The sequence below is a fragment of the Gekko japonicus genome, unplaced genomic scaffold (assembly GCF_001447785.1).
Source record: "Gekko japonicus isolate JY-2015 unplaced genomic scaffold, Gekko_japonicus_V1.1 scaffold324, whole genome shotgun sequence".
NCBI lineage: Eukaryota > Metazoa > Chordata > Lepidosauria > Squamata > Gekkonidae > Gekko > Gekko japonicus.
Window position 1 is genome coordinate 413,984 of NW_015168056.1, and position 15,571 is coordinate 429,554.

Here is a 15,571-nt window from a genome sequence, read left to right on the forward strand (position 1 = left end):
GAGCGTCTTCCCAAATCTCTCCTTCGGTGGCTCTCCTCCGCCCACCCTGAAGCCCGTCTTGACCTTGCACGGCAGGCGAGGGGGCCAGGAAGGGCCGGAGATGGCTCCACCCCCACCCTCTCCTTGTCCCCCTTTCCCAGTGCAAAGAGCGGATGCGGCCGGTCAAGAAGGCGCTGAAGCAGCTGGACAAGCCCGACAAAGGGCTGACGGTGCAGGAGCAGCTGGAGCACACCCGGAGCTGCCTGCTGAAGATCGGCGACCGCATCTCAGAGTGCCTGAAAGCCTACTCCGACCAGGAACTCATCAAGCTGTGGAGAAGGTCAGCCATCCCGCAAAAAAACCCCGGGCAGAGCTCTGCAGACAGGGCTTGGTGCGATGCTGTGACTCGGGGCTCTTGTTGTAGCAGGAGTTTCCTTTGCACCTTAGGCGACACCCCCCCTAATGTGGCCAATCCTCCAAGAGCTTACAGTAGCCCCTGTAAGAAGAGCTCTGTAAGCTCTCGGAGGATTGGCTACGTTAGGGGTGTGTCGCCTGATATGCAGAGGAATTCCTAGAGCCCTGGATACATAGTCTACAGGGCTCTTGTTGTAGCAGGAATTCCTTTGCATCTTAGGCGACACCCCCCCTAATGTGGCCAATCCTCCAAGAGCTTACAGTAGCCCCTGTAAGAAGAGCTCTGTAAGCTCTCGGAGGATTGGCTACGTTAGGGGTGTGTCGCCTGATATGCAGAGGAGTTCCTAGAGCCCTGGGTACATAGATACAGGGCTCTTGTTGTAGCAGGAATTCCTTTGCATCTTAGGCGACACCCCCCCCTAATGTGGCCAGTCCTCCAAGAGCTTACAGTAGCCCCTGTAAGAAGAGCTCTGTAAGTTCATGGAGGATTGGCTACATTAGGGGTGTGTCACCTAATATGCAGAGGAGTTCCTAGAGCCCTGGAGATAGATACAGAGCTCTTTTTGTAGCAGGAATTCCTTTGCATCTTAGGTGACACACCCTAGTGTGGCCAATCCTCCAAGAGCTTACAGTAGCCCCTGTAAGAAGAGCTCTGTAAGCTCTCGGAGGATTGGCTACGTTAGGGGTGTGTCGCCTAATATGCAGAGGAGTTAAAAGAGCCCTGGCAGATATTATAGGGCTCTTTTTGTAGCAGGAATTCCTTTGCATCTTAGGCGACACATCCCTAATGTGGCCAATCCTCCAAGAGCTTACAGTAGCCCCTGTAAGAAGAGCTCTGTAAGCTCTCGGAGGATTGGCTGCGTTAGAGATGTGTCGCCTGATATGCAGAGGAGTTCCTGCTACACAAAGAGCCCTGACAGGGCTCTTTTTGTAGCAGGAATTCCTTTGCATATTAGGCGACACCTCCCCCTAATGTGGCCAATCCTCCAAGAGCTTACAGTAGCCCCTGTAAGAAGAGCTCTGTAAGCTCTCGGAGGATTGGCTGCGTTAGAGATGTGTCGCCTGATATGCAGAGGAGTTCCTGCTACACAAAGAGCCCTGACAGGGCTCTTTTTGTAGCAGGAATTCCTTTGCATCTTAGGCGACACCCCCCCTAATGTGGCCAATCCTCCAAGAGCTTACAGTAGCCCCTGTAAGAAGAGCTCTGTAAGCTCTCGGAGGATTGGCTACGTTAGGGGTGTGTCGCCTAATATGCAAAGGAATTCCTGCTACAACAAGAGCCCTGTAGACTATGTATCCAGGGCTCTAGGAATTCCTCTGCATATCAGGCGACACACCCCTAACGTAGCCAATCCTCCGAGAGCTTACAGAGCTCTTCTTACAGGGGCTACTGTAAGCTCTTGGAGGATTGGCCACATTAGGGATGTGTCGCCTAAGATGCAAAGGAATTCCTGCTACAACAAGAGCCCTGTAGACTATGTATCCAGGGCTCTAGGAATTCCTCTGCATATCAGGCGACACACCCCTAACGTAGCCAATCCTCCGAGAGCTTACAGAGCTCTTCTTACAGGGGCTACTGTAAGCTCTTGGAGGATTGGCCACATTAGGGATGTGTCGCCTAAGATGCAAAGGAATTCCTGCTACAAAAAGAGCCCTGTCAGGGCTCTTTGTGTAGCAGGAACTCCTCTGCATATTAGGCGACACCTCCCCCTAATGTGGCCAATCCTCCAAGAGCTTACAGTAGCCCCTGTAAGAAGAGCTCTGTAAGCTCTCGGAGGATTGGCTACCTTAGAGATGTGTCGCTTAATATGCAGAGGAGTTCCTGCTACAAAAAGAGTCCTGGTATGGGGCAGAGATTCAAAAGACGGCTGCAGTAGGCGGCGGGTTTCTCCCTGCGGACCGATGCAGAGATGCTTTGCGAACTCCGTTCATGGAGGCCTTTGCAAAACGCAGACTCTCCCTCCGCGCACAGCCTTGCCGTCAGTCTTACTGAAAGCGCTTCAGGCATTTGGTCTTTGGACATGGCCTGAAAGAGCCGTGCGCAGTAGGGTGGCGCTGCTGGAAGGGCAGGGAGATGAGGCTTGGCTCAGGCCGGCCACTGAGCTCTTGGCAGAGGCGAGATCCACACAAGGAACTTCACGGTGACACGGCAGCCCCCGGGCTTTCCCACGGTCACTTGACGAAGGTCCGTCTCTCCTGGGTTCCGCAGTTCTGCAGCCTCATGGCGCAAGTGCAGGGAATGCTGCACGCGGGGCACAACATTCTAGGAACGTTGGTTTCCCTTTCGATTTGTGTAGATTTCCTCCAAGGCAGAGATGGGTTGGCCAGTTAAGATCATTGGGAAAAAAATCCTGGTTGGCCCGGTGGCTTATGGGATTTCCCTTTTCCTCCTGGCGCCAAGGGGGGGGGCTTCACCCTGTGCAGGGCAAGGAAGGAGGATCCTGAGACGGGAGGAGGCAGCCCGGTGTGAGTCTCCAGGAAGCTCAGAGTAGCATATCACGCCGCCCAACCACCTCCCTTTTATTTTGACAATTCCGTGGTGATACAGAAAGAGGACCAGGAAGCTTCCTTGTGGAGCGGGGATCTGAACTCCGGTCTCCTGGATCCTCATCCGACTCTTGTCACCTTCGCTGCGCAAAACACATTTGTCGCTCATTCTGAAAGTGCCTGGTGGAATCTCAGAAGGGGTGGGCGGTCTGCCGAGGATTTCCAGTGGTTTGGAGGTCTCCGAAAGGCCGGCGGAGAGAGAAGGAAATCCAGACTCGTTCAACGCTTCTCCGTTTTACCTCCTTCCAGGAACCTGTGGATCTTTGTGTCCAAGTTCACGGAGTTTGATGCCAGGAAGCTACACAAGCTATACAAGATGGCTCACAAGAAGCGGTCCCAGGAAGAGGAGGTGAGCTGGGGGACAGGCGGGGCATGTGGGACGGGAAGGGACAGGCAGGAGTCATTTCCTGTGGGAGCACACAGGAGCGGAGCTCCGGCAGTAAGGAGCCCAGGGGGCGGGCACATGCAAGAAGCCCCTCCCCCTGCTTCCAGCAGCCCTCAGTCGGGCCACAAGGAGCAAGAAGCAACCTATAAGTTGCAGAGCCCCCCCCCCGGCCCGCCTTCAGGTACAAGCTATCCCTCCTCTGTGAGGGCAGATCTGCACATCCCCCCCCATACCTAGCAATCCAAGACAGTCCAGTGGTATCTTTAAGACAGTTTTATTCAGGTACAAGCTCTCCCTCCTCTGTGAGGGCAGATCAGCACATCCCCCCATACCTAGCAATCCAAAACAGTCCAGTGGCACCTTTAAGACCAAGTTTTATTCAGGTACAAGCTCTCCCTCCTCTGTGAGGGCAGATCTGCACATCCCCCCATACCTAGCAAACCAGAACAGTCCAGTGGCACCTTTAAGACCAAGTTTTATTCAGGTACAAGCTCTCCCTCCTCTGTGAGGGCAGATCTACACGTCCCCCCCCCCCACTAGCTAGCAGTCCAAAACAGTCCAGTGGCACCTTTAAGCCCAAGTTTTATTCAGGTACAAGCTCTCCCTCCTCTGTGAGGGCAGATCTACACGTCCCCCCCCCCCACTAGCTAGCAGTCCAAAACAGTCCAGTGGAGCCTGAGGGGTGGGTGTTGCCTTCTGACACACTTCCGGTGATGTCAGGGGGTGTGGCATATGCAAATAAGTCAGGCTAATGAGTTATGCTAATGAGCTCCTGCACCTCTTTTTCTACAAAATGACCCCTGGGGACGGGGTAGACGAAGGAGAGTGGGGGGGGAGTGGCGTTCCAGAAATTCAGATGAGACTGGGAGGAATTCAGGAGCCAGAGGGACCCTTCTTGATGTGTCCCCGCCCCCCTTTCCTTCCCTGCTGAGATCAGTGAACAGTTTGACTTTTGGAAGACGGCCTTTTTATTATTACACCCCCCTAACAAGGGACGTCGCACAGCCGCACCATAGCTTTGCCTTCTGTTGCCCGAATGCTTAGTCAAGTATCTGGGGAACCTCAGCCGCCCCCCCTAAGCTGTTACTGATCTATCAGCTGCCTTCCTCACACAAGCTGTTCAACAGACCGGACTGAGCTCAGACCCAGCGCTCTTAACTCAGCGGAAGGCAGCTTCCCTTGTCCCATAGATCTGTCCAGAGCGGGTAACCTTTCAGGCTCTGAGTTCCCATTCACCGTTGACTTTTCTCCCCCCTCCCTCCCCCCGCCCGGCTCCAGCAGCAGCAACGGAAGAAAGAAGAGGCCGCGGGAGGGAAGAAGCTCAGGACCCTTCCGGCTCCGGCCGCGATGCTGCGATCCCCCAGATCTCCCACGGCCCCCACCCGCAGAAGTTCCACCCGCCCCCCACCCACCACACCCAGATGCACGGGCACCAGAGGGACAGTTACAGCCACCCAAACAAGAGGCACTTCAGTAATGCAGGTGAGGGAGCGGCAAGGGATACCCGCTTTTCCTTTTAGGCCTCTGGGACCCTCACTACGGCGGGCTGGTGAAGCGTCCCCCGGAAGGGTTCCTGCCCGTGCGTCTCCTCCCTGACCCACGCAGCCCAGATGGGAGTGGGGCTTCTGGTTTCATTTCCGTTTACTTTTGTTTGCAGCCCGCCTCCCTTGCTGAAACTCGGGGCAGGTTACAATCAATGTTCCTTCTAAGCTGTGGAGTCTTCTGAGCAAAAATTCTACTTTGTGAGCTACTGGCATTAAAGTCGTGAGCGAGCGATTGGGCTCCTGCATAAATTAGTTTGCTCCCAAGCCGTCCTTCCTGAGCTAAGACAAAAATGAGTGAGCCGGAGGCTAAAAAACTGTGAGCTAGCTCACACTAACTCAGCTTAGAGGGAACACTGATTACCATAGGTAGGAAACAATTCAATCAGACAGCCATAAGAGAGCCATTAAGAAAACAAGCAAAGACTGTCTAGGGCCAGAGCGTGCCATAAGGCCAAAGTGGGTTGCAAAGCCAGAAGACAATGCAGAGGGGGGCGGGGAGACAATTGAAAGCCATTCAAGTAGACAGCTTATGGTATCCAATCACAATGCAGTGGGACTAGAATGGCAGGACTGGAACACGATGCAAGCAAACATAGCAAAGCTGTCTGAGGCATGACATCCCAGAATGCCAAAGCAGGCTGCAAAAGATAGAAAACGATTCAAACAGCGTAAGATACCCTGTAAGTGGGACTAGCAGGGCTATTTTTGGGCAGGAACGCACAGGAACGGAGTTCCGGCTGGCTCCTGAGTTGGCCACGCCCAGCAGAAACTCATTAGCATAATAGGCCACACCCAACAGCAGAAACTCATTAGGATTGGCTACATTAGGGGTGTGTGGCCTAACATGCAAAGGAGTTCCTGCTACAAAAAAAAGCCCTAGGTTTTGACAACAAACAAGGTAAACAGAATAAGAAGCAAAAGGTGGGTTTGGCTGGATGACCACACTTCTGGTAACATGTGGGGTGTGGCCTAATATGCTAATGAGTTCCTGCTGTTGGGTGTGGCCTGTTATGCTAATGAGTTCCTGCTGGGCTTTTTCCTACAAAAAGAGCCCTGGGGACTAGAATTATAGAACTGGAAAACAATGCAAACAAAGCAAAAAACCCCTGTCTAAGGTATGACGTACCATAACGGGTGGAGGGGGGGGGGAGTTTTGAGTCCAGGGGCACCCTTAAGACCAACAAAGTTTAATTCTCGGTATCAGCTTTCGTGTGCAGGCACACGTCTTCTGATACCATAATGGGGAAAGTTGGTTACAAAGGGAGAGAATGCCAGAGAATAAAATGGAGAAGGGGAGGGGGCTGTTAGCTCGGTCAGAGAATCCCCGCTTGCAGCCCTCCTACTCACCAAAGCTAGACCGGTGCCCTTCGTTCGAGCATCACACCAAACCAGTGTTTAAAGAAACTGCAATTTATCGTGATGTTTGACCGCAGCCTTGGAAGGGAGCGCGTGACTTGCATATTCTTCTCAAACTTGAGTAGAGTTGGTTGGTTATCGGAAAGGAATGCACCATAATATTCCGGATCGCGTAAGGGACGGGCTAAGCGAGTGAACGGAAAGCCAAGACCGGCTCTTTGCTTTCAGGGAAAGACACTCTGGGGGAGAATCAGATGGGCAACAGGCAATGCTCCCTCTAAGCTGTGGAGTCTTGTGAGCAAAAATCCTACTTTGTGAGCCCCTGGCATTAAAGTTGTGAGCAAGAGATTTGGCTACTACATCAATTAGTTTGCTCTGGGGCCATCCCTTCCTGAGCCAAGACAAAAATATGTGAGAGCCGGAGGCTAAAAAACTGTGAGCTGGCTCACACTAACTCAGCTTAGAGGGAACACTGGTCCCAGGAAACCCATTGGTGGTGGTGGTGGGGGGTGCCTTGGTGTCCACGGGTACCGCCTTGGGGACCACTCATCCTGCAGGTGGGGGTTCGTCCGAAGATGGCTCGATAAACACTTGACCCCCAGGGCTACCCTCTTTCCCCCCTCCTGTCGTGCAGACCGGGGTGAGTGGCCGAGGGACCGCAAGTTCAGCTACGGGGGCAACACCAACCAGATGTGGGGCGGAGAGCGGCACCACCCGTACGAGCAGCAGTGGTACAAGGAGCACCACTACGGAGACCGCCGGCTGCGCGGGGAGCCGCACCGCACCTCGGGGAACTACCGGCTGAACAACATGTCCCGCAAGCGGCCGTACGAGCCGTACAACAGCGACCGAGACCACCGCGGTCACCGGGATTATTACGAGAGGTAAGCTGCTGCCCCCCCCCGGGCCTCGGGCAGCCAGTTAGCATGTGTAGCGGTTGAATCCGCCGTCCTCCCCCCCCCCCCCCCCCGGTATACCGTGTCCCCCCTCTTTTGCCTCTCAGGAGAGCCAAAGGCTCGCTCAGTTGCAAGTTAGATTCAGGTAAGTAGCCGTGTTGGTCTGAAGCAACAAAACAGAGCTTCCAGTGGCACCTTTAAGTCCCAACAAAGTTTAATTCCGGGTCTGAGCTTTTGTGTGCTCAAAGAAGCACATGAGAGTTTGCACCCAGAACGGAACTTTGTCGGGCTTAAAGGTGCCACTGGACCCACGCTTCGTTCTGTTGAAAGAGACTCGTCTTCCATTGTAGCTGGAGTGCCACAGCACATAACTCCCTACCCCCCACCCCCAGTCATTTAGGGCAGGGTCCCCCACCAGTGCTCCCTCTAAGCTGTGGAGCCTTGTGAGCAAAAATTCTACTTTGTGAGCGACTGACATTAAAGTTGTGAGCGAGCGATGTGGCTGCTGCATGAATTGGTTTGCTCTGGAGCCCTCCTTCCTGAGCTAAGACAAAAACGTGTGAGCCGGAGGCTAAACAACTGCAAGCTGGCTCACACTAACTCAGCTTAGAGGGAACACTGCTTGTGAGCAAAAATTCTCCTTTGTGAGCGACTGGCATTAAAGTTGTGAGCGAGCGATGTGGCTGCTGCATGAATCGGTTTGCTCTGGAGCCCTCCTTCCTGAGCAGAGACAAAAGTGTGTGCGCTGGAGGCTAAAAAAGTGTGAGCTAGCTCACACTCACTCAGCTTAGAGGGAACACTGGTCCCCACAAGCTGTCTCTGAAGAAGGAACCAAATAACTGGAATCTAATTCACGGGTGTGCCTCATTTAATTTATTTGTTTATTAAAACAGAAGGCTTTCTTTCTGTCACGAGGGAATAGGCAGCTTTGGCTCCATGCATTAGACAGGATGTTGTGGTTCCAACAGTAAACCAGGTGTGAAGTTTTCAAAACACGACGCTTACCAGGGACACGTGTCTTGTTGGTTGATGTTTAGACTCGGGTCCATCTACTTGAGTATTATCTACATGCAAAGGCTCCTAATCAAGTTTTTTGGAAGCCTGTTTTAGCATTGTATTGTAGTGGACGCCCAGTCTGTAATTACTTGCTTTTGGGACTTGCGTTTTTTGCTCATTGTACTAATTACTTAGTGCCTACGATGACAAGAAAAATAGCACCTGTATAAATTATTGTTTGCCTGTGAGAACAGAAAAGGCTTTACATTTTGTTGAGTGCCTGCATGCACTGATTTGTGCGTCTGAGCTGTTACCACCGGCATTTGGAGGTTACGCTTCTGCATGTTTATAGATCTAAGAGGTGACACTAATAGACGATAAAGTATTTTATTATAGTTTATGACAGTTTGTCTCAGCGTTCTAGTTTCCCTTTTTGCTAATGGTTGGAAGGAGGCATGCCCGCAGCAGGGATACGGAGAGACCGTGGGCCTGCGGGGGAGCCCTGCGCTTTGCATGCCGAAGGTTCGGTCCCCGGCATCTCCAGTTAAAAGAGCTCGATAGTAGGTGAATGTCTCTACCTGAGACCTTGGAGAGGTGCTGGCGGTCAGAGTAGGCACGACTGGATGGAACAACTCCACGGAAGGCAGCATCCTGTGTTTAATAAATTGCTCTCCAATACCGTGTTGATGAGAGAGGTCGTGCCTCAGTGGTAGAGCCATGTGCTGTGGATGCAGAAAGTCCCAGTTTCCATCCCTGGCATCTCCAGTTCAGGTTTCTTGCCTAGCAGTGCTTGAGAAAGACCTTCTGCCTGATACCCCATTGCATACTCACATGACATGCAGGGGTGCAGCAGGTGACCTCCACCAATAATTCTGGTGTGCATCTGCATTGGGCATGACTGTTCCCTGCTACTTGTGATGGCATGGGTACAGGAGGAGGAGGAGGAGGAGATTGGAGTTATACCCTACCCGTCACTACCCTGAGAGCCACTGAGAGTCAGTTTGGTGTAGTGGTTAAGTGTGCGGACTCTAATCTGGGAGAACCGGGTTTGATTCCCCACTCCTCCACTTGCACCTGCTGATGTGAGAAGTGGGGAATCAAACCCAGTTCTCCCAGATTAGAGTCCGCGCACTTAACCACTACACCAAACAGCAGAATTAACGGCCTTCTAGGAGCCGTCAAGCGTGCCGGTCCCTCATACTGGAACGGTGCGTCAGCACCTATGTTCCCTCTAAGCTGAGTTAGTCTGAGCTAGCTCACAGTTTTTTAGCTTCTGGCTCACACATTTTTGTCTTCGCTCAGGAAGGATGGCTCCAGAGCAAATGAATTTATGCAGTGGCCAAATCGTTCGCTCACGACTTTAATGCCAGTAGCTCCCAAAGTAGAATTTTTGCTCACAAGACTCCACAGCTTAGAGAGAACACTGGTCAGCACATGTTGGAAATGACTGAGCAAACGCAGTGAATAAACTGAACCAAACTGGCAAGTCAGCCTTTGAACAAATGCCTGCTTGCTCTCCCGTGCTTTCCTGTCCTAATCATTTGATGCTTAAAAGACAAGGGAAGCCACGTTTTGTCCCGCCTCCCTTCCCAATCTCCTAAAGTCGGTTTTTATGCTCCACCAGTGAGCAGGCAAGTGGCTGTCGGCAAGCCCCGAATGGAACGTGAAGTATGGGAGGTTCTGTCTCTCCTGCCGAGCTTATTGCTTTTCTGTGCTTGTTTTTACCCAGGCACCACCACGATTCCAAGCGGCGGAGGTCTGATGAGTTCAGGACCCCGAATTACCACCCGCAGGACTTCAGGAGGATGTCTGACCACCGGCCTCCCATCGGGTACCACGGCCAGGGCCCCTCGGATCATTACCGGTCTTTCCACCCAGACAAATCGGCAGATTACAAACAGCTGCTCCCCCTTCCGCACTCCCAGGTCTCGGACCCTCGCTCCCCTCCAGCACAGAAGTCCCCACATGAGCCCAAGTCTCCTCTGGACCACCGGTCGCCCCTGGAGAGGTCTTTAGAACAGAAGAACACTCCAGATTATAACTGGAGCGCCCGGAAAACCTAGAGGGCCGGGGAGGAGAGGAGAGGCGGGAGAACCGCACTTGATCCGAGGTGAACAGCACCTGTTGGTTTACCAGACCCAGACCCAGAGACTCTAAACAGGCTGCCGTCGGGCTGGGCTTTGCGGCTGAAGGATCGTAGGAGCCGGACATGGTTTGAGGCGTCTGAATTCCTGTCCCGATCTCTCCTCCCGTAACCCTGCGGGCCGAACACCGGGAGTTGCTTTCCTCGCACTGTGGGGAAAGGGCAGGCCTGTTGGGTTCTCCCCTCCCCCCCCCAAATCCGTTTTCATGCACCCAAACGCCGAATTGAATGGACTCCCATGAACGCCGGGGAGTTTCGCAGTCGTGCCTCGGGTCCCGGGACTTGGATGTTCCGGCTGTTTAGGGTGCGGGTGGGGAAAGGAGTTGTGCGACGTTGGAGTTAGGAGTCGGGGCGTCGATGGAGGGGTGAGCGTGTGGGGAGGAGGGGGAACCTGGACTGTCGCCGCAGCGGCTCAACGTATGAAATAGGGGCTGGGGGGGAGGGGGAACTGATGAGGAAGAGTAGAACCCCGAGCTGGGTGAAACGGCCTTTCCGTAACCGAAACGGAGTATTGTTGTGCTGTGGCCCTTGGAGACGGGGGGGAGGGGGCCTTCCGTATGCGATGCCAAAAGGAGCCGGAAGAGGCGTGAATTCCTCACCCTAGTCTCGTTCTCCTTCCAGTTGCATTTCATGTCACGGTGCTGTGTACACAGCAGGCGGAAGTATAGACAGTGTTCTTCGAGGGGGGGTCCCCCGAACGTGAGGAAGAGGGGGTCCCGATATGTGACAGAGAGGAGTCCCCCACAAGTGGGTTAAGTCACTCCTTCAGGTCAGCGGCGAGAGGCAGGACTGGGCGCTCGGGAGTTTGGCTTTGTGGGAAAGTTTCGGCATTTGCTGACAGAGGTTCCAGTGCTGGGGCCCCCCTCATTCCCCCCACACACTCTTGCCCTCGACAACAGCTGTAAGGCTGACCCAGACGTCTGACACGGAGAGACTTTCCCAGCGGCAGAGAAAGCACACGGTCACGATTCCAAACAGATGTCAGATGTCAGATGCCCACGAATGTTTCAAGGTGGCCGGGAGAGCACACCGGCGCCCTCTAGGGGGGACGGAAGAACACAGCAAAGCGGGGGCGTCGCTCGGCCCGGAAGCAAAGCGGACCGCTCAGCCCGTTAGGCGCAAGCCCGCAGCGGACGCTCCGCCGATCAGTGATCGCTGGGGGGAACGTCACGGGCATCGGCTCAGGAAGATCCTCACTGGCTCTTGCGTGTTTGTACGCCCGTTGGAGGACCACGCCCCAAATCTGTGTGCCGTTCCGGGGAATTTGACGCTAGCTGGTCTTGTGGACGCCGAAGGAGTAGGACACCAAGGAGCCCCCTCTGACGAACCCAGCCATGTATTAAGGCCCAAAGCGCTGGGGCGTTCCTCAGACTCACGCTCTGAAGCTGGCTGCTGCACCCTGTCTGCAGGTGGCGGCCTGCGATTTCCCGCCAAGCGAGCGGGAAGCAACCCGAAACAAACCCAGAGCACAGTGTTTTGCTTTCCGGGTGGCCCCTCGTCTTACTGCCTGGTAACGCTGCGGCCAGGTGAATTCCAAAAGTGTTAAGCGTCCAGGAGTCAAAAACCCTGAGTGTTTCCGAGAGGGTTCAACCGGGGAGACGCTCAGCATCCGGGCATCGTCTGTGATCTGAATAAGCCACGACAGTAGGAAATACACTAAAAAAAGTGTAAAGGGGTCCACTTACTTTCAGACTGGGTGGCTGGCAAAGAGTATGAATTGATTCTGAACGGCTCTCCCCTTCCTGAAACGCCACGGTCTTAATGAAGGATATTTACGTGCCATAACGTTGTCGCCAACAGCGGGACTGACAATTAAGGGATTTGCGTGTATGTCTGTGTGTTTGAGGAACACCCAGTCCTCATAGTATTACAGGGAAGTAAGCCCAGCTGACGTGGACGGGAGTTGCATTTAAGTCAGGCGGCTCTGCAGATGTGGACGAGGGGTTTCCCTGAGTGGGGAGAGGATATTATTTCAAAGGGGGGTAGGTGTTTCACAACCTTCAGAAATCTAGCCCACGGAAAACATCAGGAGATTCTCCTTTTTTTTTTTTTAATGAAGACAGGTGATGGGGTGACCGGCAAGGGTGAAAAGCTTAACCTGCGACTTTTGAAAAAGTTTACACTTGATGGGGAAGGGTTTGTCCGGGCTCGAGGAACGATCAGAGAGTATCAGATGAAGGGGAAATACTAAGCACGAAGCTGGGAGCCGTCAGCACTTGAAAAAAAAATCCAGTATTGGAATCGGAAGTGTGGTGGTGGATGGGGGGGGGGGGGGGACACACTTTGTTAACCAATGGCTACCATCACTCGGTATGCCGATTCTGCCACACCTTCTTCTACGCCCCCCCCCTCCAGCCCCTGATCGCTTGCAGTTCTGCAGGCCCGAGGAAGGGGAGGGGGAAAAAAATCACACTCGTCTTTATTTCCGATCTCCCTCTACAAACGGTGTTAAAACACTCGACTTGGAAGTAAAGGGGAACCTTTGCCGTAAGATGAATGCTGAATTGGTGACCAGTTTGGGCTGGTTTATTAATGGATTCTTTGTCGGGGGGGGGGGGATGGAGTTGCCGCCACACATTTCAGTGACCCACAGCACAGTTTGGGGTCTATCCATTGCAGTGTCTCCAGTAACCAGGAGGACGGAAAGAGCCTTTCCTCACAAACTTATGGATTTCAAAGGGGAAAAAGAGAACCCCTGTGAACTTAACGGCAAGGGGGAAGCAAACCAGTAATTAATATTAATTTATATTTGTGACAAAAAAAACACACTTGGCCACTGTTCTAGTGATTTCTGATGTAAATATGTTGTTTATAGAGTATGTATTAAATTTTCTTACATTGTAAAATGGTTTGATTCTTGTATATTAAAACGTGACGCAGACGTTTTCACAAACGGTGGTGACTCCGTTTTGTTGGCCGGCAGTGCATTGTTCCTAGCGGGGCTTCTCGGGTTAATGTCCATCTGGGCCTGTCCTCAGACCAAAGGAAGTTTTGCTTCTCTGGGTGGATTCCAAGCAACTCTGCGACCTCATAGTATCTTCATAGTATCTTGAGAGCCAGTTTGGTGTAGTGGTTAAGTAAGGTAAAGGTAAAGGTTCCCTTGCTCGAAAGCCAGTCGAGTCCAACTCTAGGGTTGCGGTGCTCATCTCCGTTTCAAAGCCGAAGAGCCAGCGCTGTCCGAAGACATTTCCGTGGTCATGTGGCCGGCAAGACTAAACACCAAGGCACACGGAACGCTGTTACCTTCCCACCGAAGTGGTACCTATTTATCTACTTGCAATTTCTTGCTTTCAAACTGCTAGGTTGAGTTAAGTGCGCGGACTCTAATCTGGGAGAAGCGGTTTTGATTCCCCACTCCTCCACTTGCACCTGGCTGGATGGCCTTGGGCAAGCTGTAGCTCTGATAAGAGCTGTCCTTGAAAAAGAGCAGTTTCTGTCAAGAGCTCTCTCGGCCCCGCCTACCTCACAGGGTGTCTGTTGTGGGGAGGGGAAGGGAAAGGAGTTTGTAAGCTGCTCTGAGACACCTTTGGGTTGTGAAGGGCGGGGTATGAATCCAATCTCCTCCTCCTCCTCCTCTTCTTCCCTTGAAAGCCAGTTTGGTGTAGTGGTTAAGTGCGCGGACTCTAATCTGGGAGAAGCGGTTTTGATTCCCCACTCCTCCACTTGCACCTTCTGGATGACCTTGGGCAAGCCATAGTTCTGTCAGAGCTGTCCTTGAAAAAGAGCAGTTTCTGTCAAGATCTCTCTCAGCTCCACCTGCCTCACAGGGTGCTTGTTGTGGGGAGGGGAAGGGAAAGGAGTTTGTAAGCCACTCTGAGACACCTTTGGGTAGTGAAGGGTGGGGTATAAATCCAATCTCCTCTTCAGAAGGTCAAGAGGCAGTGTGGCATAGTGGTTAAGAGTACTGAGCTAGATGTGGGGAAACCTGAGCTGTGAATCTCGCCAGGTGACCTTGTTTCCGTTGCTCTCAGCCTAACCTGCCTCATAGGTCAAGACGGGTCTCCACTAATGCTCCCTCTAAGCTGTGGAGTCTTGTGAGCAGAAATTCTACTTCGTGAGCGACTGGCGTTAAAGCTGTGAGCGCGCGATTTGGCTGCTGCATAGATTAGTTTCCTCAGGAGCCATCCTTCCTGAGCTAAGGCAAAAATCTGTAAGCTGGAGGCTAAAAAACTGTGAGCTAGCTCACACTCAGAGGGAACACTGGTCTCCGTGTTAGTCTGTCTGTAGCAGTAGAAAAGAGCAAGAGTCCAGGAGCACCTGAAAGACTAACAGAATTTGTGGCAGGGGGGGAGCTTTCATGGGTATCTGAAGAATTGAGCAGTGAATCACCAAAGCTCTTACCCGGCCACAAATTTTGTTAGTCTTCAAGGTGTTACGCTGGACTCTTTCTTATTTCTACTGCTACCTTACAGGGTTGTTGTGAGAATAAAGTGAGGAACAGAGAACCAGAAACTGCCCTTGGCCTGCACCCCCCCCCCCCCCCGCGGGGGGGGTTTGTCACAACTTGCACTTGAAACTCTGGCCTGATCCTCTTTCTTAGCCCTTGAAGAAAATGCCAGCACCCCACGGCGGGCGGTAGTAGTGGTGGAGTTACATCAGGGGCAAGTAAAAGCAAGGTTTAAAAAATAATAATAAATAATATACTTCATTTAGACCTCACTTTTCTCTCCAGTACGGAACCAAAGTAGCTTCCAACAATCTTTCCATTTTATCCTCACAACAACCCTGTGAGGCAGGTGAGGCCGAGAGTGCGTGGCAGGCCCAAGGTCAGCCGGCAAACTTCCGTGGAAGAGTGGGGATTCGAACCCAGCTCCTCCGGATCCTAATCCGACCGTTGAAGCCCTGCACAGCTCTGGCTCAATGTCTGTTCTAGTGGCAGAGTCCCTTTAAAAATACGATTTTCTCAGTGTTTTAAAATTATTTTTAAAGAGTAATACAAAATATTATAAAAGGAATTGGGAGGGAGAGGGGAGTGGTGGTGGATGGAAAGATAATGGAAAAACAGTCTAGAAGGAGACCCAGGCCAGTTCTACCAATTCCCTGCCTGTATTTACAATGTACATGTGAGAAAGCATCTCAGTGACTTTCGAAGAGACTCCCATAATATCAGGTGGGTCGCCGTGTTGGTCGGAAGCAACAGAACAAAGTTTGAGTCCAGTGGCACCTTTAAGACCAACCAAGTTTAATTCTGAGACTCTCTTGGAGTCTCAGAGCGACTTACAATCTCCTTTCCCTTCCCCTCCCCACAACAGACACCCTGTGAGGTAGGTGGGGCTGAGAGAGCTCTTTTGAGGATTGCTCTTGAGAGCAG

The 15,571-nt window shown here is 52.6% G+C and overlaps 1 protein-coding gene across 1 annotated transcript in view; it reads left to right on the top strand.

The window, feature by feature from the left end:
* The window catches only part of CHD2 (chromodomain helicase DNA binding protein 2), a 112,767-nt gene extending 99,633 nt beyond the window's left edge, over positions 1 to 13,134 (top strand). Inside the window, 6 exon segments of the mRNA XM_015414497.1 lie at positions 141 to 319; positions 3,190 to 3,289; positions 4,607 to 4,643; positions 4,646 to 4,807; positions 6,860 to 7,109; positions 9,847 to 13,134. Of these exon segments, the coding sequence (XP_015269983.1) occupies positions 141 to 319; positions 3,190 to 3,289; positions 4,607 to 4,643; positions 4,646 to 4,807; positions 6,860 to 7,109; positions 9,847 to 10,180 (1,062 nt within the window). The 3' untranslated portion in view covers positions 10,181 to 13,134.
* The last annotated feature ends 2,437 nt before the right edge of the window (positions 13,135 to 15,571 follow it).